Source organism: Oncorhynchus mykiss, chromosome 18 (genome assembly GCF_057628025.1).
Source record: "Oncorhynchus mykiss isolate SJ-2025 chromosome 18, ASM5762802v1, whole genome shotgun sequence".
Taxonomy (NCBI): Eukaryota; Metazoa; Chordata; class Actinopteri; order Salmoniformes; family Salmonidae; genus Oncorhynchus; species Oncorhynchus mykiss.
Genome location: NC_143039.1, coordinates 54606115 through 54627753, shown reverse-complemented (window position 1 = coordinate 54627753; position 21639 = coordinate 54606115). Strand labels below are relative to the sequence as shown.

General features: G+C 44.2%; 1 protein-coding gene across 1 annotated transcript in view; it reads left to right on the top strand.

Annotated features, from left to right (window-relative positions):
- Positions 1 to 12928: 12928 nt before the first annotated feature.
- LOC110496384 (potassium channel subfamily K member 9-like) overlaps positions 12929 to 21639 on the top strand; it is a 38669-nt gene continuing 29958 nt past the window's right edge. Inside the window, exon 1 of the mRNA XM_021572253.3 lies at positions 12929 to 13211. Within this exon, the coding sequence (XP_021427928.2) occupies positions 12929 to 13211 (283 nt within the window). The remainder of the gene's footprint in view (positions 13212 to 21639) is intronic.

Genomic DNA, 21639 nt, shown 5'->3' with positions numbered 1-21639 from the left:
GAGAGAGAGAGAGAGAGAAAAGAGTGAATGAAACTACCAAAGTGAGGGAAATTAATGGAAAGAGAGAGAGAGAGAGAGAGAGAGAGAGACGAACAGAGAGAGAAAGAGTGAGGGAGAGACGATCAGAGAGAGAAAGGGAGAGACGCACAGAGAGAGAAAGAGAGAGACGCACAAAGAGAGAGGGAGAGACGTACAGAGAGAGAAAGAGAGAGACGCACAAAGAGAGCAAGAGAGAGGGAGAGATGCACAGAGAGAGAGGGAGAGACGCACAGAGAGACAAAGAGAGAGACGCACAAAGAGAGAAAGAGAGAGGGAGAGATGCACATATAGAGAAAGAGAGAGACGCACAGAGAGAGAAAGAGAGAGGGAGAGACGCACAGAGAGAGTAAGAGAGAGACGCACAGAGAGAGAAAGAGAGAGGGAGAGACACACAGAGAGAGAGGGAGAGACGCACAGAGAGAGAAAGAGAGAGACGCACAGAGAGAGAAAGAGAGAGACGCACAGAGAGAGAAAGAGAGAGGGAGAGACGCACAGAGAGAGAGGGAGAGACGCACAGAGAGAGAAAGAGAGAGGGAGAGATGCACAGAGAGAGAAAGAGAGAGACGCAAAGAGAGAGAAAGAGAGAGGGAGAGACGCACAGAGAGAGAAAGAGAGAGACGCACAGAGAGCGAAAGAGAGAGGGAGGGACGCACAGAGAGAGAGGGAGAGACGCACAGAGAGAGAAAGAGAGAGACGCACAAAGAGAGAAAGAGAGAGGGAGAGACAGAGAGAGAAAGAGAGAGACGCACAGAGAGAGAAAGAGAGAGGGAGAGATGCACAGAGAGAGAAAGTGAGAGACGCACAGAGAGAGAAAGAGAGAGAGAGAGAGAGAGAAATCGAGAGGGTTAGAGAGTGGAAGAGATCGAGAGACAGAGTCAGTAAAACAAACAGGAGAGAGAAAAAGAGTGAATGAAAGTGGAAGAGAGAGAGAGAGAGAGAGAGAGAGAGAGAGAGAGAGAGAGACAGAGACAGAGAGAGAGAGAGAGAGAGAGAGAGAGAGAGAAAAAGGGGTTAAAAGATATTTACACTATGTGCACATAGCAGGATTTATCATATATTTCACATAATGCTTCTTTTTTTTTTAATCTCACCAAAATGAAAAATATGTTTTTGTCCATAGTAGTACAGTATATTGTATTTAACACACAGAGGCTTTATATTTGGCAATTTTCAATACATCCCAAAAACTGCAATAAACCACATTAGTATCATGTAATCTCGACCCCCCCCCCCCCACACACACACACACAAAAAATATATATATACTTTCCTGAACCAACACCCCATGCCCTTTCTAGCTCTGACTTTGCTGATAGCTACTCTATTGAGGAAAATCACCCTCATCTAGTGATTCACTCTGTCTTTACCATGGAGACATCCTCTAAAGTACTGGAGGCCCCTGCTGCTGTTATCCAACTTTATTTTTTACTATTCTCCAGGAATATGTACAGCTCTGTAGGTGGGAGGAGAGCAGAGACACGAGGGATGAGTAGAAAATATGGAGTTATATATAGATGGTATAGATAGAACACTGGGGCTCCCGAGTGGTGCAGCGGTCTAAAGCACTGCATCTCAGTGCTAGAGACGTCACTACAGACACCTTGGTTTGAATCCGGGCTGTATCACAACCGGCCGTGATTGGGAGTCACATAGGGAAGCGCACAATTGGCCCAGCGTCGTCCGGGTTTGGCCGGTGTAGGCCGTCATGGTAAATAAGAATGTGTTCTTAACTGACTTTCCTAGTTAAATAAAGGTTACATTAAATAAACAACCATCCAGACAGTGTTGATTGAAGTAGCTATTCAGACTCCAAATGGTTGCAGTTAAGCACGGTTGGAAACTTGATTTATGCATTACAGTGTAGAAACTTCGATATTTTCCAGTGAATGTACCCCATCACCAGCCCTCTCTCTTCCTAAAATGAATTCAGATGGGAGATGCCCATCAGTATCTTCCAATAGAAAGCACTCTGGGCTAATTCCACTGTAAACATCATGCCACAAAACGTATTGTTTTCATGCCAGTGAATGTAAAATGATGGTAAAAAAAAGGGTGATAATTGAAGCACATAATAGGGCTAGGATTGTGGTTGAGACTAGAGTTAAGGTTAGGGTTAGGTTTGGTTGAGACTAGGGCTAGGATTGTGGTTGAGACTAGAGTTAGGGTTAGGATTGTGGTTGAGACTAGAGTTAAGGTTAGGATTAGGTTTGGTTGAGACTAGAGTTAAGGTTAGGGTTAGGTTTGGTTGAGACTAGAGTTAAGGTTGGGATTAGGTTTGGTTGAGGCTAGGATTGTGGTTGAGACTAGAGTTAAGGTTAGGGTTAGGTTTGGTTGAGACTAGGGTTAGGATTGTGGTTGAGACTAGAGTTAAGATTAGGGTTAGGTTTGGTTGAGACTATGGCTAGGATTGTGGTTGAGACTAGAGTTAAGGTTAGGGTTAGGTTTGGTTGAGACTAGGGCTAGGATTGTGGTTGAGACTAGAATTAAGGTTAGGGTTAGGATTGTGGTTGAGACTAGAGTTAAGGTTAGGGTTAGGATTGGTTGATACTAGAGTTAAGGTTAGGGTTAGGTTTGGTTGAGACTAGGGCTAGGATTGTGGTTGAGACTAGAGTTAAGGTTAGGGTTAGGATTGTGGTTGAGACTAGGGCTAGTATTGTGGTTGAGACTAGAGTTAAGGTTAGGGTTAGGTTTGGTTGAGACTAGGGCTAGGATTGTGGTTGAGACTAGAGTTAAGGTTAGGGTTAGGTTTGGTTGAGACTAGGGCTAGGATTGTGGTTGAGACTAGAGTTAAGGTTAGGGTTAGGTTTGGTTGAGACTAGGGTTAGGATTGTGGTTGAGACTAGAGTTAAGGTTAGGGTTAGGTTTGGTTGAGACTAGGGCTAGGATTGTGGTGGAGACTAGAGTTAAGGTTAGGGTTAGGTTTGGTTGAGACTAGGGATAGGATTGTGGTTGAGACTAGAGTTAAGGTTAGGGTTAGGTTTGGTTGAGACTAGGGCTAGGATTGTGGTTGAGACTAGAGTTAAGGTTAGGGTTAGGTTTGGTTGAGACTAGGGCTAGGATTGTGGTTGAGACTAGAGTTAAGGTTAGGGTTAGGTTTGGTTGAGACTAGGGCTAGGATTGTGGTTGAGACTAGAGTTAAGGTTAGGGTTAGGTTTGGTTGAGACTAGGGCTAGGATTGTGGTTGAGACTAGAGTTAAGGTTAGGGTTAGGTTTGGTTGAGACTAGGGCTAGGATTGTGGTTGAGACTAGAGTTAAGGTTAGGGTTAGGTTTGGTTGAGACTAGGGTTAGGATTGTGGTTGAGACTAAAGTTAAGATTAGGGTTAGGTTTGGTTGAGACTAGGGCTAGGATTGTGGTTGAGACTAGAGTTAAGGTTAGGGTTAGGTTTGGTTGAGACTAGGGCTAGGATTGTGGTTGAGACTAGAGTTAAGGTTAGGGTTAGGTTTGGTTGAGACTAGGGCTAGGATTGTGGTTGAGACTAGAGTTAAGGTTAGGGTTAGGTTTGGTTGAGACTAGGGCTAGGATTGTGGTTGAGACTAGAGTTAAGGTTAGGGTTAGGTTTGGTTGAGACTAGGGCTAGGATTGTGGTTGAGACTAGAGTTAAGGTTAGGGTTAGGTTTGGTTGAGACTAGGGTTAGGATTGTGGTTGAGACTAGAGTTAAGGTTAGGGTTAGGTTTGGTTGAGACTAGGGCTAGGATTGTGGTTGAGACTAGAGTTAAGGTTAGGGTTAGGTTTGGTTGAGACTAGGGCTAGGATTGTGGTTGAGACTAGAGTTAAGGTTAGGGTTAGGTTTGGTTGAGACTAGGGCTAGGATTGTGGTTGAGACTAGAGTTAAGGTTAGGGTTAGGTTTGGTTGAGACTAGGGCTAGGATTGTGGTTGAGACTAGAGTTAAGGTTAGGGTTAGGTTTGGTTGAGACTAGGGCTAGGATTGTGGTTGAGACTAGAGTTAAGGTTAGGGTTAGGTTTGGTTGAGACTAGGGCTAGGATTGTGGTTGAGACTAGAGTTAAGGTTAGGGTTAGGTTTGGTTGAGACTAGGGCTAGGATTGTGGTTGAGACTAGAGTTAAGGTTAGGGTTAGGTTTGGTTGAGACTAGGGTTAGGATAGTGGTTGAGACTAGAGTTAAGGTTAGGGTTAGGTTTGGTTGAGACTAGAGTTAAGGTTAGGGTTAGGTTTGGTTGAGACTAGGGTTAGGATTGTGGTTGAGACTAGAGTTAAGGTTAGGATTAGGTTTGGTTGAGACTAGAGTTAAGGTTAGGGTTAGGATTGGTTGATACTAGAGTTAAGGTTAGGGTTAGGTTTGGTTGAGACTAGGGCTAGGATTGTGGTTGAGACTAGAGTTAAGGTTAGGGTTAGGATTGTGGTTGAGACTAGAGTTAAGGTTAGGGTTAGGATTGGTTGAGACTAGGGCTAGTATTGTGGTTGAGACTAGAGTTAAGGTTAGGGTTAGGTTTGGTTGAGACTAGGGCTAGGATTGTGGTTGAGACTAGAGTTAAGGTTAGGGTTAGGTTTGGTTGAGACTAGGGTTAGGATTGTGGTTGAGACTAGAGTTAAGGTTAGGATTAGGTTTTGTTGAGACTAGAGTTAAGGTTAGGGTTAGGTTTGGTTGAGACTAGGGCTAGGATTGTGGTTGAGACAATAGTTATGGTTAGGGTTAGGTTTGGTTGAGACTTGGTTTAGGGTTGTGGTTGAGACAATAGTTAAGGTTAGTGTTAGGTTTGGTTAAGACTAGAATTAAGGTTAGGGTTAGGTTTGGTTGAGACTAGGGTTAGGGTTGTGGTTGAGACTAGAGTTGAGGTTAGGGTTAGGTTTGGTTGAGACTAGGGCTAGGATTGTGGTTGAGACAATAGTTATGGTTAGGGTTAGGTTTGGTTGAGACTAGGTTTAGGGTTGTGGTTGAGACAATAGTTAAGGTTAGTGTTAGGTTTGGTTAAGACTAGAATTAAGGTTAGGGTTAGGTTTGGTTGAGACAAGGGTTAGGGTTGTGGTTGAGACAAGGGTTAGGGTTAGGGTTAGGTTTGGTTGAGACTAGAGTTAAGGTTAGGGTTAGGTTTGGTTGAGACTAGGGTTAAGGTTAGGGTTAGGTTTGGTTGAGGCTAGGGTCAGGGTTAGGTTTGGTTGAGACTAGGGTTAAGGTTAGGTTTGGTTGAGACAAGGGTTACGGTTGAACAGGGATGTGGACATGAAGCTAGGGTTAGGTTTGGTTGAGGCTAGGGTTAAGGTTAGGGTTAGGTTTAGGTTTGGTTGAGGCTAGGGTTAAGGTTAGGGTTAGGTTTGGTTGAGGCTAGGGTTAAGGCTAGGGTTAGGTTTGGTTGAGACTAGGGTTAAGGTTAGGGTTAGGTTTGGTTGAGACTAGGGTTAAGGTTAGGGTTAGGTTTGGTTGAGACTAGGGTTAAGGTTAGGGTTAGGTTTGGTTGAGGGTTAGTGTTGAACTGGGATGTGGTCAATCAAAATAAAATCAAGGTTTATTGGTCGGTGCACAGATTTGCAGATGTTATCGCAGGCGCAGCGAAATGCTTGTGTTTTAGTTCCAACAGCGCAGTAATACCTTAAAATATCTATATACACAACAAAATGTGGAATAAGTCAAGGGGTATGAATACGTTCTGAAGGCACTATATTTACATACACAGTTCCTTTGGAAAGTATTCAGATCCCTTGACTTATTCCACATGTTGTTAAGTTACAACCTTATTCTAAAATGGATTAAAAAAACATCTGCAGCAATCTACACACAATACCACATAGTGACAAAGCAAAAACAGGGTTTTATACATTTTTTGCAAATGTATAAAAAATATATAAAAATACATTGTTTACATAAGTATTCAGACCTTTTGCCATGAGACTCGAAATTGATCTCAGGTGCATCCTGTTTCATTGATCATCCTTGAGATATTTCTACAGCTTGATTGGAGTCCACCTGTGGTAAATTCAATTAATGGGATATGTTTTCGAAAGGCACACACTTGTCTATATAAGGATGAGCGCTGACTCGCGAAGCGTGTACAAATCTGTCCTTGGTTGCAACACTCACTAACGAGTTCCAAATTACTTCTGGAAGCAACGTCAGCACAAGAACTGTTTGTCTGGAGCTTCATGAAATGGGTTTCCATGGCCGAGCAGCCGCACACAAGCCTAAGATCACCATGTGCAATGCCAAGCGTCGGCTAGAGTGGTGTAAAGCTCGCCTGTTTATATAAGGTCCCACAGTTGACAGTGCATGTCAGAGCAAAAACCAAGCCATGAGGATGATGGAATTGTCGTAACTCTCCAAGACAGGATTGTGTTGAGGCACAGATCTGGGGAAGGGCACCAAAAGATTTCTGCAGCATTGAAGGTCCCCAAGAACACAGTGGCCTCCATCATTCTTAAATGGAAGAAGTTTGGAAGCACCAAGACTCTTCCTAGAGTTGGTCGCCCGGCCAAACTGAGCAATCGGGGGAGAAGGGCCTTAGTCAGGGAGGTGACAAGAGCCTGATGGTTACTCTGACAGAGCTCTAAAGTTCCTCTGTGGAGATGGGATAATCTTCCAGAAGGACAACCATCTCTGCAGCACTCCACCAATCAGGCCTTTATGTTAGAGTGGCCAGACAGAATCCACTCCCCAGTAAAAGGCACATGAAAGCCTGCTTTGAGTTTGCCAAAAGGCAAACTCTTGATGAAACCAAGATTGAACTCTTTGGCCTGAATGCCAAGCCTCATGTCTGGAGGAAACCTGGCACCATCCCTACGGTGAAGCATACTGGTAGCCGCATCATGCTGTGGGGATGTTTTTCAGTGGCAGGGACTGGAAGACTAGTCAGAATCAAGGGAAAGATGAACGGAGCAAAGTATAGAGAGATCCTTGATGAAAACCTGCTCCAGAGCTCTCAGGACCTCAGACTGGGGCAAAGGTTCACCTTCCAACAGGACAATGACCCTTAGCACACAGCCAAGACAACACATGAGTGGCTTCAGGACAAGTCTCTGAATGACCTAGGGTGGCCCAGTCAGAGCCCAGACTTGAACCCGATCGAACATCTCTGGAGAGACCTGGAAATAGCTGTGCAGTGATGCTCCCCATCCATCCTGACAGCACTTGAGAAAATTAGCAGAGAAGAATGGGAAAAACTCCCCAAATACAGGTGTGCCAAACTTGTAGCATCATACCCAAGAAGACTCAAGGCTGTGATCGCTGACAAAGGTTCTTCAACAAAGTACTGAGTAAAGTGTCTGAATACTTATGTAAATGTTATGTTTTTGCTTAGTCTTGATGGGGTATTGTGTATAGCTTGATGAGGAACATTTATTTAATACATTTTAGAATAAGGCTGTAACATGAAATGTGGAAAAAGTCAAGGTGCCTGTATACTTTCTGAAATCACTGTACATATAAATTGGTTAAAACAGTATGTAAATGTTATTAAAATGACCAGTGTTCAGTCTACGGTGCAGGGTAGAGTATCGGGTGGTAGCTGGTTAGTAACATTGACTAAGTGTAACGGATGTGAAACGGCTAGCTTAGTTAGCGGTGCGCGCTAAATAGCGGTTCAATCGGTGACATCACTTGCTCTGAGACCTGGAAGTAGTAGTTCCCCTTGCTCTGCAAGGGCCGCGGCTTTTGTGGAGCGATGGGTAACGATGCTTCGTGGGTGACTGTTGTTGATGTGTACAGAGGGTCCCTGGTTCGCGCCCGGGTATGGGCGAGGGGACGGTCTAAAGTTATACTGTTACATAAGGTTCAGGTCAGGGTACTCGGCAGAGGTCGGCTAGGATCCGAGCTTTGATGCACATGTACTGTCTCTGCTTTCTAGATGGTAGCGGGTTGGACAGGCCTTGGCTCAGATGGCTGAGGTCCTTGATCCTCTTCTTGGCCTTCCTGTGACACCTTCCTGTGACAAATTTCCTGGAGGGCAGGCATTTTTCCCCTGATGATGGGTTGGGATGCTCTTAATGGTGCATCGGTAGAAGTTTGTGAGGGTCTTAAGGGCCAAGTGGAATTTATTCAACCTCCTGAGGTTTAATAGGCGCTATTGCTCCTTCTTCACCACAATGTCTGTGTGAAGGGACCATTTCAGGTCGTCAGTGATGTGCACGACAAGGAACTTGAAGCGTTTGACCATCTCCTCTGTAGCCCCATCAATGTGGATGGGGGCGTGCTCTCTCTGCTGTCTCCGGTAGTCCATGATCCTTAATTTTGTTGACTATGAGGGAGAGGTTTAGGGCAGATAGCTGTGCTACCCATCAGTAACTTACAACAGAAAGCACTCTGGGCTAATTAAAATGTGAAGGACACTTCACTTAATAAACTTGGAGGAACTCATTGATCGTTTTCATCCCAGTAACTCTCAAATGATGGTAAAATGTACTAGGGGGTAGCCAGTCACCCTATTCCTGGGGATCTATAGTATAGCCCTCCTGTAGGTTTTTGCTCCAATCCTACTTCAATAGATTTTTACCTTGTCAGCTCGGGGATTTGATTTTGCAACCTTTCGGTTACTAGTCCAACGCTTTAACCACTAGGTTACCTGCTGCCCCTGCTGCTTGTCAGGACCTTGATTTTCTGAATCAGATGGGAGTTGGACTAGATCAAACCCCTGCACACTCAGTATCTCTCTAGGAGGAGGGCTGGCCATCTGGCATAGACTTATATCCAGTACGACCCTTCTCAGAAAGGACCAAAGGTTTTTGTTTTCTGATTAGCCATGGTTAACATTAGATCATGTGAGCCTTCCTTAGGGATGAGTTTTCCCTATGGCCCCTTAGAAGGCAGAGAACTGACAGTTGAGCGTATTTAAGTATGCTATCATGAAGTTCAAGGGGATTTTAAGTTCACACTTCTCTCAAAAGACAAAAGACAAAATTATGGAGTCAGAGTGTATTGAAGGATTGGCACTACATTGCCTTGATTACAGTGAGTGGATTGGGTGCACTCTGAGGCCTGTCTTCCATACAAATGAAACTGACATCAGACCAGAGAATAGCTGTTTTTAATTTCTGACAAAAGATTGATCCTGAGAATGTGAAAACTGTGATCTTATGTAAATCCTGTAGAGATCATTCATTTTGATAATTGGATTTCAAACTGTGGAAATCTTAAGGTTTTGTTTTTTGTTGGATAAAGAGGGCATGTGAGAGGGATGGGTTGATAGGTCTATCTACCCCTTGGAATTATCAGTTCACCATGTTAAAAGAGACGCTAAACAAAAATATCAATGCAACATGTAAGTAAAGTGTTGGTCCTATGTTTTATCAGCTGAAATAAAAGATCCCAGAGATGTTCCATACGCACAAAAAGCTTATTTCTTTCAAATCTTGGCACAAATTTGTTTACATCCCTGTTAGAGCATTTCTCATTTGCCAAGATAATCCATTCACCTGACAGGTGTGGCATATCAAGAGCTGATTAAACAGCATGATCATTCCACAGGTGCACCTTGTGCTGGGGACAATAAAAGGCCACTCTAAAATGTGCAGTTTTGTCACACAACACAATGCCACAGATGTCTCAAGTGTTGAAGGAGTTTGCAATTGGCATGCTGACTGCATAAATGTTCACCGGAGCTGTTGTCAGATAATTTAATGTTAATTTCTCTACCATAATCCGCCTCCAACGTTGTTTTACAGAATTTGACAGTACATCAAACCAGCATCACAACCGCAGACCATGCATAACCACACCAGCCCAGGATTCCACATCTGGCTTCTTCACCTGTAGGATTGTCTGACACCAGCCACTCAGACAGCTGATGAAACTGGGTTTGAACAACCAAAGAATTTCTGCTCAAACTGTCAAAAATCGCCTCAGGGAAGCTTATCTGCGTGCTCGTCATCCTCACCAGGGTCTTGACCTGACTGCAGTTTGGCGTCGTAACCGACTTCAGTGGGCAAATGCTCACCTTCGATGGCCACTGGCACACTGGTGTGCTCTTCGCGGATTAATCCTGGTTTCAACTGTACCGGGCAGATGGCAGACAGCATGTATGGCATTGTGTGGGTGAGCATTTTGCTGATGTCAACATTGTGAACAGAGTGCCCCATGGTGGCGGGGGGATTATGGTATGGGCTGGCATAAACTACGGACAACGAGCACAATTGCATTTCATGTAAATTTGAGATAATGTGACGAGATCCTGAGGCCCATTGCCGTGCCATTCATCGGCCAACATGACCTCATGTTTCAGCGTGATAATACACGGCCCCATGTCGCAAGGATCTGTACTCATTGAGCATGTTTGGGATGCTCTGGATCGAGGTGTACAACAGCATGTTCCAGTTCCCTCCAATATCCAGTAACTTCGCACAGCCATGGAAGAGTGTAACAACATTCCACAGGACACAATCATCAGCCTGATCAATTAACTCTATGCAAAGGAGATGTGTAGCGCTGCATGAGGCAAATGGTGGTCACACCAGATACTGACTGCTTTTCTGATTCACCCCATCTTTTTTCATTAAGATGTCTGTGACCAATAGATGAATATCTGTATTCCCAGTCATGTGAAATCCATAGATTAGGGCTTAATTAGTTTATTTCAATTGACTGATTTCCAAATATGAACTGTAACTCAATAAAGTCTTTGAAGTTGTTACATGTTGCATTTATATTTTCCTTCACTCTAATTGGGTAGTCTAGTGGTTAGAGTGTTGGACTAGTATCCGGAAGGTTGCAAGTTCAAACCCCTGAGCCGACAAGGTACAAATCTGTCGTTCTGCCCCTGAACAGGCAGTTAACCCACTGTTCCCAGGCCGTTATTAAAAATAAGAATTTGTTCTTAACTGACTTGCCTGGTTAAATAAAGGTATAAAAAAAATTTAAAAAATTAAAAAAATCATTTAAACTGGAATTTTGCAAAATGTTGTTACAATATTTGAGTTGTTAATTACACAATCAAGGAAATACAGACTTAGAGCATATCTAATGACAGAAAAAGAACCGGAGGAATTGACACGGTGTCTGTGAACACCCATCTTCATAGATGGATGCATCTTCTGCTGCAGCACGGTGCTTCCTAGTCCTTCCAGTGCACATGCATGCGAACCCGGACTGTAAACTAGCACCATGGACAGCGGCTACTGGCTACCGGCACATACAACGATTTAGGGTTTCATTAGATTTGGGCTAACCCGGCTGGCAGAGCAATCATATGTGAGGCAGTCATGTATTTGAAAGTAAACTCGTATTGATAATGAGTGGTAGTGGTCGCTGCCGGAGTTGTGGTGAGGAGAGGGGTGGGGTGACAAGTGGGGAGGGATATTAACAGATGTCCCTGGGGAGGAAGACTGATTGAAGTAAAGATGTTCAACAATTGGAATGTCTTAAAATAGAGTGTACTAAAATAGAACAGATGGATAATCAGATCGCAACAGTCTCTTAAATGGTCTAGCCTGCCACACTTCTCACAGGAGATAACTTTGATGCTGAGAGAATCCACGCACTTAGCATCAGTAGCCTGTGAGGACACGCAGTGTTCGGCATCATCATCTCTGTCTCTCTATCCTCTGAAAGTTGCGTTAATTCATGGCCTCAAGTAACTTCTACTAACGAGGAAAAACCGATGTTTTTTTCTAATTCAACTCCAGTTGATTGGAAGCCCGCGGAGAAATCAGCTCAAGCCTCGAGGGCACGTGGATGCTCGCAGTTGAGCCGGTAGTCACCGCGCGCCTAATGGGAGACATGCACCAGGATCATTAATTATTTGGATTTTGTGAAATTTCCAATTCTGTCATTTATCAGTTAGGCTATACCGATATTTTGGGTTTGCCTGCTCCTGGTTGCTAAAGTAGGCTACACAGTGACAGTGCACTTTTGGTCCTGAGGCAGAACACCGCGTCACTATTCTAGGAAAGGAACATTTGAAACTGAACCTCTTGTCAATGTTGATTTATTGATCACGAGGTGGTTCTTCGAGTCACGGTTTTGGGATAGTTGTATCTTTACAATAAAGCATGGCAATATGATCCGATATAACGAAAGGAATCTGTAGTATATAAATGCGCAATGGACACGAATTATGCTGTGCACAGTGTCACATCTCTGTTTGGTTAAATGTGCTGATCATTGCCTGGGTTCAGATCCCCACAGCGCGAATCAATTGAGTGAGTAGCCTTTTTTCCTCCCGGATCCTCAGTTGTGTCGCTCTCCTCATTTATCCCTCTGTCTTGTCGACGACTCAACACAGCACATTGTGAATCAAATGGTAATAACTTCGGGCGATGTCTTCTATTTCTGAGCTGTATTTCTGGATTCCACACAGTCAATTAATTATGTGCGAATGGGTGGGGATGGTTCGTTGTTAAAAATAGCCTGCCACTTGAGGATGAGGCGCCGAAATGAACAGGTTGCTGCTTATTGAAACTTACTGGGAGCAGATGCGAAAAGATGGTTCACCCTCATCTAACCTCTCGTGGATCGGTTCACTTCTCTTTAAATCTTCCAGGAATGCATGACATACAACCTGAAAATACTGCATCAAACATTTACAGATTCACAACGAAAATAATCGAACATTCATTTGCCATATGTGTTTAATTGAATTCGTTATAAAAACGTTGACTTCGATAAGAAGACAACAGAGGAATCTAGCAACTGCTTGTTGATGGCACTACGCGCCGGGAGGACTTGGTTTGGGCAGGTTTTGCGCAGAGTTTCTAGGCTGCAGGGCTCGTGGTCCCGGAGATCGAGCAGTCTTCTGTGTCTCTCTGCGAACCCGGAGCAGGATCTGGGGACCTGTTACAGGGATCACACTCTTAGCAATCTCCACTACTGCTCCTCCGTCCACCGTCACCAACACGCGCCAGTCTGTCCCTCCTCTTCCAGCCGCTGCCAACGCTTTCCCGATTGCTGCGCAGCCTTCCCGGGGGATACGAGGGGACATGAGCCCCTCACTCGCCGGATCCTGGTGGTCATGAAGCGGCAGAACGTGCGGACCTTGTCCCTGATCATCTGCACGTTCACGTACCTGCTGGTCGGGGCCGCGGTGTTCGATGCCCTGGAGTCAGATTTCGAGATGCGGGAGAAAGAACAACTGGAGGCAGAGGAGAAGCGTCTCCAAGGGAAATATAACATTAGCGAGGACGACTACCGCAAACTGGAGACCATCATTATGGAGGCCGAGCCCCACAGGGCTGGGGTTCAGTGGAAATTTGCTGGATCTTTTTACTTTGCCATCACAGTCATCACCACCATAGGTGAGTCTGCAGTCTACACTCCATGGAGGTTTAATTGCGTAACAGCATTACGCACAACCCCTGTGTCAAGATAATGCCAGTTATGCGGTGATATACAGTCGATAGGCTAATCACAGTCAGGTTCGTGGTTGTTGGGTGGTGAAAAGGCTCCATTTTAAATAGTTACATAACTTATAACCACTACATAGCACAATGAATTAAAGTCAACATAGCATTGTGCAGACAAGTGTTTCACTAAACTTAGTCCAGCAACATGTAGTCTATAGCCACTACCCGCTAACCTTTAAAACCTGTTCATTATCCAACATAAATTGTTTTAGAAAAGTAGGTCAAATGTCGTTTTAGCTAAATAACTCTGGTACGTTAACAGGCGAAACAGAATGATGATGCAATACCAGTAAAATGACAATGTTTCTGCACCTCAACTTTATAGATAATAAAAACATATTTACTACCATTAGTAGCATCAAAAATAATACGTCTGCATAGATAAACGGTCCATTTCCGTAATACATTTCAGCAGCTAATCAATTTATCAGAAAAGATAAGTAGCCTACACAAAAAAATAGACATATAGGTTACTGTATGCAATCATTCCCTCATTGCACCATCAGCCTACCACGCCACTGATATAGGTTCGAACACATTTTTGGAAACCAAATAATGACAGGCCTACATGTATAATAATTTCAACTGCACGACTGTTGCTGCATCTGCATTACCCCTGTAGAAAACAGGTTCGAGTCCTTTACATTTCCGTCATGATTTAATGACAGATCATGCCAGTGGTAGGTTACAAAATGTTGTGATTGATTAAGCGTTAACACAAAAAAACTGTGGAGGCATCAATACGTTTACATTCACACTAAAAAAAATCGATATTAAGCTGATTATGGCAGAAGGCCGAGTATGGCATTAGTCATGTTGACACCTTACTCTGATTATTTTAATCATCGGTGTAAGCATACACCGATAACATACCTGGTTTTCTGAGCAATCTTTCTACGCATGTGCAAGTGAATAATTTTCACATACAAACTTTACATGTCCGAACTCAGAATCAAATAGTCTTCACAAAAATAATGCTCACTGTGGTAGAACGTTTATTTTGATTGGCCATTTACTGCATTTCCCATCAGCCTGATTTCAGATGTGTCCATGTAAACACATTATTAGGGAAAGTCGTTCTTCTTGCAAAGCATGTAAACGTATTAAACGAACTATTATATTAACCAGACTATCCACAACAATCGCATTATTGTGTGAACGTAACTTTATCGGAAGTTCATTCTGTCAGCTGTTGCTGCATCTTGAACATGAGCTGAGCTGCTGAAAGGACACATCCTGGAGCTTCTGCAGGCTGCGCTGCCTATAGCCACGTCATGAGGGAGGATCTGCAGCTGGCCATGCACGAGCTGCCTGAATAAAACGCAGATAACCTTTTCTCAGCCAAATGATCAGGTCCTTCCTTTTCCTCCAACGAATTTTAGCCTGATTTCACAATATCCAATTTGATAGAAGATAACAGGATATAGGATATAGCAGTCAGACGTCTTTGTCCTGTCCCTTGTATATATATATTTTAAAAATATTTTCCTAAACCTCAACTTCGAGATACTCTCCTGCAACCCGCCTAACCCAATGTGGCGTGGATCTGCTTTTTTTCCACAGTATTCCTATTTACTTCGGATTTGGAATCCCTCAACTGAAGCTAGCCAGCTAGGCTACCTACCAGCTATCAGTTAGCAAGCCATTGCTAGCGGTCATCAGCTAACATTTAGCTCGGAAAGCTCTCGCCAGTTCGAACAACGTGACTCAAACCAGAGCATAACGGACCTATTTCTCTCCATATCCCCGGATTCCTACCTCAAACTCTGAACATTTTCATCAGGATCGCGACGTCCCCCAAAGGCTAACTTGCTAGCCACGGTCTACTAACTGCTAGCTTGCTTGTCCGGTTTGCTAACTGCTAGCCCCTGCTAACTGCTTGCTTGCCAACCCGGTCTGCTAACTGCTAGCTTGTTTAGCCCCGGCCTACTAACTGTTAGCTTGTTAGCATCGGCCTGCTAACTGTCTGAATCGCCGTGCCCCCAGTCAGCCCAACCACTCACTGGACCCATATGTTCAATTGGTTACATATGCCTCTCTCTAATATCAATATACCTCGTCCATTACTGTCCTGGTTAGTGATTATTGTCTTATTTCACTGTAGAGCCTCTAGCCCTGCTCAATATGCCTTAACCAACCATGTTGTTCCACCTCCTACATATGCAATGACATCACCTGGTTTAAACGTCTCTAGAGACTCTCATCATTACTCAATGCCCAGGTTTACCTCCAATGTACTCACATCCTACCTTACCGTTGTCTGTACACTATGCCTTGAATCTATGCTATCGTGCCCAGAAACCTGCTCCTTTTACTGTCTGTTCCGAATGTGCTAGACGGCCAGTTCGTAAAGCATTTAGCCCTACCCTTATCCTACTTCTCCTCTGTTCCTCTGGTGATGTAGAGGTTAATCCAGGTCCTGCAGTGCCTAGCTCCACTCCCACTCCCCAGGTGCTCTCATTTGGTGACTTCTGTAACTGTAAAAGCCTTGGTTTCATGCACGTTAACATTAGAAGCCTACTCCCTAAGTTTGTTTTACTCACTGCTTTAGCACACTCTGCCAACCTGGATGTCTTAGCCGTGTCTGAATCCTGGTTTAGGAAAACCACCAAAAACCCTGAAATCTCCATCGCTAACTATAACATTTTCCGCCAAGATAGAACTGCCAAAGGGGGCGGTGTTGCAATCTACTGCAAAGATAGCCTGCAGAGTTCTGTATTACTATCCAAGTCTGTACCCAAACAATTCGATCTTCTACTTCTAAAAATGCACCTTTCCAGAAACAAGTCTCTCACTGTTGCTGCTTGTAATAGACCTCCCTCTGCCCCCAGCTGTTCCCTCAATACCATATATGAATTGTTTGCCCCCCATCTATCTTCTGAGCTCGTGCTACTAGGTAACCTAAACTGGGACATGCTTAACACCCCGGCCATCCTACAATCTAAGCTTGATGCCCTCAATCTCTCTCAAATTATCAATGACCGTACCAGGTACAACTCCAAATCCGTAAACACTTGCACCCTCATAGATGTCATCCTAACTAACTCGCCCTCCAAATACACCTCTGCTGTTTTCAATCAAGATCTCAGCAATCACTGCCTCATTGCCTGCATCCGTAAGGGGTCTACAACCAAACGACCACCCCTCATCACTGTCAAACGCTCCTTAAAACACTTCTGTGAGCAGGCCTTTCTAATCGACCTGGCCGGGGTATCCTGGAATGACATTGACCTCATCCCGTCAGTAGATGATGCCTGGCTATTCTTTAAAAGTGCCTTCCTCACCATCTTAAATAAGCATGCCCCATTAAAAAAAAATAGAACTAGGAATAGATATAGTCCTTGGTTCACTCCAGACCTGTCTGCCCTTGACCAGCACAAAAACATCCTTTGGCGTTCTGCATTAGCATTGAACACATTAGCGTTCTGCACTACCCCGGTCAACTGCCCGGCACCCTCCACAGCAACCCGACAAAGCCCCCACCATTTCTCCTTCACCCAAATCCAGATAGCTGATGTTCTGAAAGAGCTGCAAAATCTGAACTCCTACAAATCACCCGGGCTCGACAATCTGGACCCTCTCTTTCTAAAAATTATCTTCTGAAATTGTTGCAACCCATATTACTAGCCTGTTCAACCTCTCTTTTGTATTGTCTGAGATCCCCAAAGATTGGAAAGCTGCCAACACTCAGAAAATTGGATGCAGTCTATCACAGTGCCATCCGTTTTGCCACCAAAGCCCCATTTACCACCCATCACTGCGACCTGTATGCTTTCGTTGGCTGGCCCTCGCTTCATGTTCGCCTCCAAACCCACTGGCTCCAGGTCATCTATAAGTCTTTGCTAGGTAAATCCCCGCCTTATCTCAGCTCACTGGTCACCATAGCAGCACCCACCCGTGGCACGCGCTCCAGCAGGTATATTTCACTGGTCACCCCCAAAGCCAATTACTCAGTTTGGCCGCCTTTCCTTCCAGTTCTCTGCTGCCAATGACTGGAACGAACTGCAAAAATCACTGAAGCTGGAGACTCATATCTCATATCACACCTGTACATAGCCCATCTGTAAATAGCCTATCCACCTACCTCATCCCCATATTGTTAATTATTTTTTATTTATTTTGCTTTTTTTCACAATATGGTCATCTCTTTAAGCAGCTCTCATCCCCAAAACAATGGATTTTTAGGTGAATCAGCATTTCTATAAAACAAGACAAACTCATAATGGTCTTTGTAGAGGGCCAAGAAAAGACAGGCAGTAGATTAGATAGCATTGTTTCTACACTGAGAGTAGGCCTACATTTTAGCCTATTTTCATTTATTTTATTTGTTTACATTTATTTAAAGCAGTAACTCCCCTCAATGTATACTGATCATTTAATGATTCCAGGACCAAGAAAATATTTTCTAAATTGCGTCTGAAGTTTCATAATTGTATTTTCGTTAATGGGAAAATATGGTCATTTTTTTCAAATTCCTGAAAAGTTTCTGTTTTGGAGAGAAGAGGTTTTCATCAGACAGAAATCAATATCAATAATTCATTTTCCCCCAAACAATATTTGATTAAACTGTATCAAAGATCAGAGCAGGTGGGCTTTAAGCCTACGTTAGGGAAAAGGGATACCTAGTCAGTTGAGCAACGGAATGCATTCAACCGAAATGTGTCTTCTGCATGTAACCCAACCCCTCTGAATCATAGAGGTGCGTGGGGACACCATCTACGTTATGGACATCATCTACGTATTATATTATTCAACACGGGCACTTAACGGTGCAAAAGAAACTAATGCACTAAGCACGTCTTCAGATAAGCCTGGCAAAATGTATAAACTGGCTACTGGAGAGTGTAGATTCAGGTAGTATCCTTCCATTGTATTTTATAAGTTACAGCAGCTAAAGAACATTCAAATGAATGGGCTTTAGAGTTGTATCTACATGTAGAATGAGCTGGTTAGATCTATTTGAATGTGAAACGATCCCTTTAGAGTTTGGCCATATTTCCGTTGTTGAATGTAAGCCACAGGAAATTGGTGGCACCTTAATTGGTGAGGACGGGCTCCTGGTAATGGCTGGAGTGGAATAGGTGGAATGTTATCTTATTTACATGTGTTTGATGGCACTCAAGGACATTCAGAGACTTGTCCCGAAGCCACTCCTTCGTTGTCTTGGCTGTGTTCTTAGGGTCGCTGTCCTGTTGGACGGTGAACCTTCACCTCAGTCTGAGGTCCTGAGCTCTCTGGAGCAGGCTCTCTTTACTTCATCAAGGATCTTCATCAAGGATCTCTCTATACTTTGCTCTGTTCATCTTTCCCTCGATCCTGACTAGTCTCCCAGCCCCTGCCGCTGAAAAACATCCCCACAGCATGATGCTGCCACCACCATGCTTCACTGTAGAGATGGTGCCAGATTACCTCCAGACGTGACACTTGGCATTCAGGCCAAAGAGTTAAATCTTGGTAACATCAGACCAGAGAATCTTGTTTCTCATGGTCTCAGTGCTTTAGGTGGCTTTTGGCAAACTCAGGTTTTTAGAAATATTTGCAAATGTATTCAAAATAAAAAACGGAAATAAAACATTTACATAAGTATTCAAACTCTCCTCCGTACTTTGTTGAAGCATCTTTAGCAGCGATTTCAGCCTTGAGTCTTCTTGGGTATGATGCTACAAACTTGGCACACCTGTATTTGGAGAGTTTCTCCCATTCTTCTCTGCAGATCCTGTCAAGCTGTCAGGTTGGATGGGGAGCCTTGCTGCACAGCTATTTTCAGGTCTCTCCAGAGATGTTCGATCGAGTTCAAGTCTGTGCTCTGGCTGGGCCACTCAAGGACATTCAGAGACTTGTCCTGAAGCCACTCCTGTGTTGTCTTGGCTGTGTGCTTAGGGTCGCTGTCCTGTTGGATGGGGAACCTTCACCTCAGTCTGAGGTCCTGAGCTCTCTGGAGCAGGCTTTCATCAAGGATCACTCTGTACTTTGCTCTGTTAATCTTTCCCTCAATCCTGTCTAGTCTCCCAGTCCCTGCCACTGAAAAACATCCCCACAGCATGATGCTGCCACCACCATGCTTCACCGTAGGGATGGTGCCAGGTTTCCTCCAGATGTGATGCTTGGCATTCAGGCCAAATAGTTCAATCTTGGTTACATCAGACCAAAGAATCTTGTTTCTCATGATCTGAGAGCGCTTTAGGTGCCTTTTGGCAAACTCCAAGCGTGCCGTGTGCCTTATTCATTTAATTTCGATCTTGTCTCATTGCTGCAACTCCCTAATGGGCTCGGGAGAGGCAAAGGTGTGTCGGGAGAGGCGAAGGTGTGTCCTCCAAAACATTACTCACCTGACCGTGCTCCTTAACCTGGAAGCCAGCCGCACCAATGTGTCGGAGGAAACACTGTTCAACTGCCAACTGGGGTCAGCCTGCAGGCACCTGGCCCGCCAGAAGGAGTTGCTAGTGCGCAATGAGCAAAGTAAAGCCCCTCCGGCCAAACCCTACCCTAAGCCAGACGACGCTGAGCCAATTGTGCGCTGTCCTATTGGACTTGTGGCACAGCCCGGGAATGAACGCTGGTCTGTAGTAATGCCTCTAGCACTGCGATGCTGTGCCTTAGTCCGCTGCGCCACTTGGGAGGCCCGTCATGTGCCTTGTACTGAGGAGTGGATTCCGCCTGGCCACTCTGCCATAAAGGTGTGATTGGTGGAGTGCTGCATAGATGGTTATCCTTCTCCACAGAGGAACTCTGGAGCTCTGTCGGAGTGACCATCGGGTTCTTGGTCACCTCCCTGACCAAGGCCCGTATCCCCCGATTGCTTAGTTTGGCCGGGCGACCAACTATAGGAAGAGTCTTGGTGCTTCCAAACTTCTTCCATTGAAGAATGATGGCCACTGTGTTCTTCAGGACCTTCAATGCTGCAGAGATTTTTTGCCTCAACACAATACTCCTGTCTTGGAGCGCTACAGACAATTCCTTGGACCTCATAGCTTTGTTTTTGCTTTGACATGCACTGTCATCTGTGGGACCTTATATAGACAAGTGTGTGCCTTTCCAAATCATGTTCAATCAATTTAATTTACCACAGGTGGACTCCAGTCAAGTTATAGAAACATCAAGGATGATCAATGGAAACAGGATGCACGTGAGTCTCATAGCAAAGGGTCTGAGTACTTATGTAAATAATATATTTTCATTTTTTATTTTTAAGAAATGTGTTTAATTCTAAAAACCTGTTTTCGCTTAATCATTATGGGTTAATGTGTGTAGATTGATGGGGAACATTTTTTGATCAATTTTAGAATAAGGCTGTAACGTAAATATGCAAAAGGGAAGGGGTCTGAATTCTTTCAGAATGCATTGTAAATACACAATGAGTACCGTTACTCATTGTGTATTTACAATGCATTCTGAAAGAATTCAGACCCCTTCCCTTTTGCATATTTACGTTACAGCCTTATCCTAAAATTGATCAAAAAATGTGGTACCAGTACCGAGTCGATGTGGTACCAGTACCGAGTCGATGTGCAGGGGTACGAGGTAATTGAGGTGCCTGGAATAGAGTTCCTGGATGACAGGGAGCTCGGCCCTAGTGATGTACTGGGCCGTACGCACAAACCTCTGTAGCACCTTGCAGGTCGGATGCCGAGCAGTTGCCATCCCAAGCGGTGATATCAGCCAGTCAGGGTGCTCTCAATGCAGCTGCCAAATCTTTTCAGCCTCCTGAGGGGGAAGAGGCGTTATCGTGCCCTCTTCACGACTGCGTTGGTGTGTGTGGACCATGATAATTCCTTAGTGATGTGGACATGTGAAACATGGGACACGTTTAGAACCTAAATGTCAGTGTTTAAAACTTAACCATTAGCTATTTAGATTTGCTATTTAGGTTCTCATCTTAAACACAGGCGTTTAGAATGCAAGACTAAACATGACAGTCAGCTTTTTCCAGTCAGTTTCCAACCAGGAGAACACCTAAATCTCCTTCGTGTTCAGATTTTAAACATTAGTGTTTACTTTCCCATCGTGGAGTACATTTAGTCATTAGAAATTGATGTGACTTTCCCTGCCTTTAATTCAGATGAGTGTTAGGGATGTCTGTCCCCCTACCTAGCTTTCAGCACAACTGAACAGGACATTTGATTCAAGAAATCCTGGTGTTGTTGTTACTCGGCTATATTGACTTAATTTCCGTTAACTCTCTCAGAGTGAAAATATATGGGAAAGGCCTCATCATATTTCCCAGCATGATTTTTCGCACGTAGACTTTTAGAAAACGTTTCTTTTAATATCCGTTTCCTCATGCACATTGACTGATTCATTGATCTTATACTATACAGAG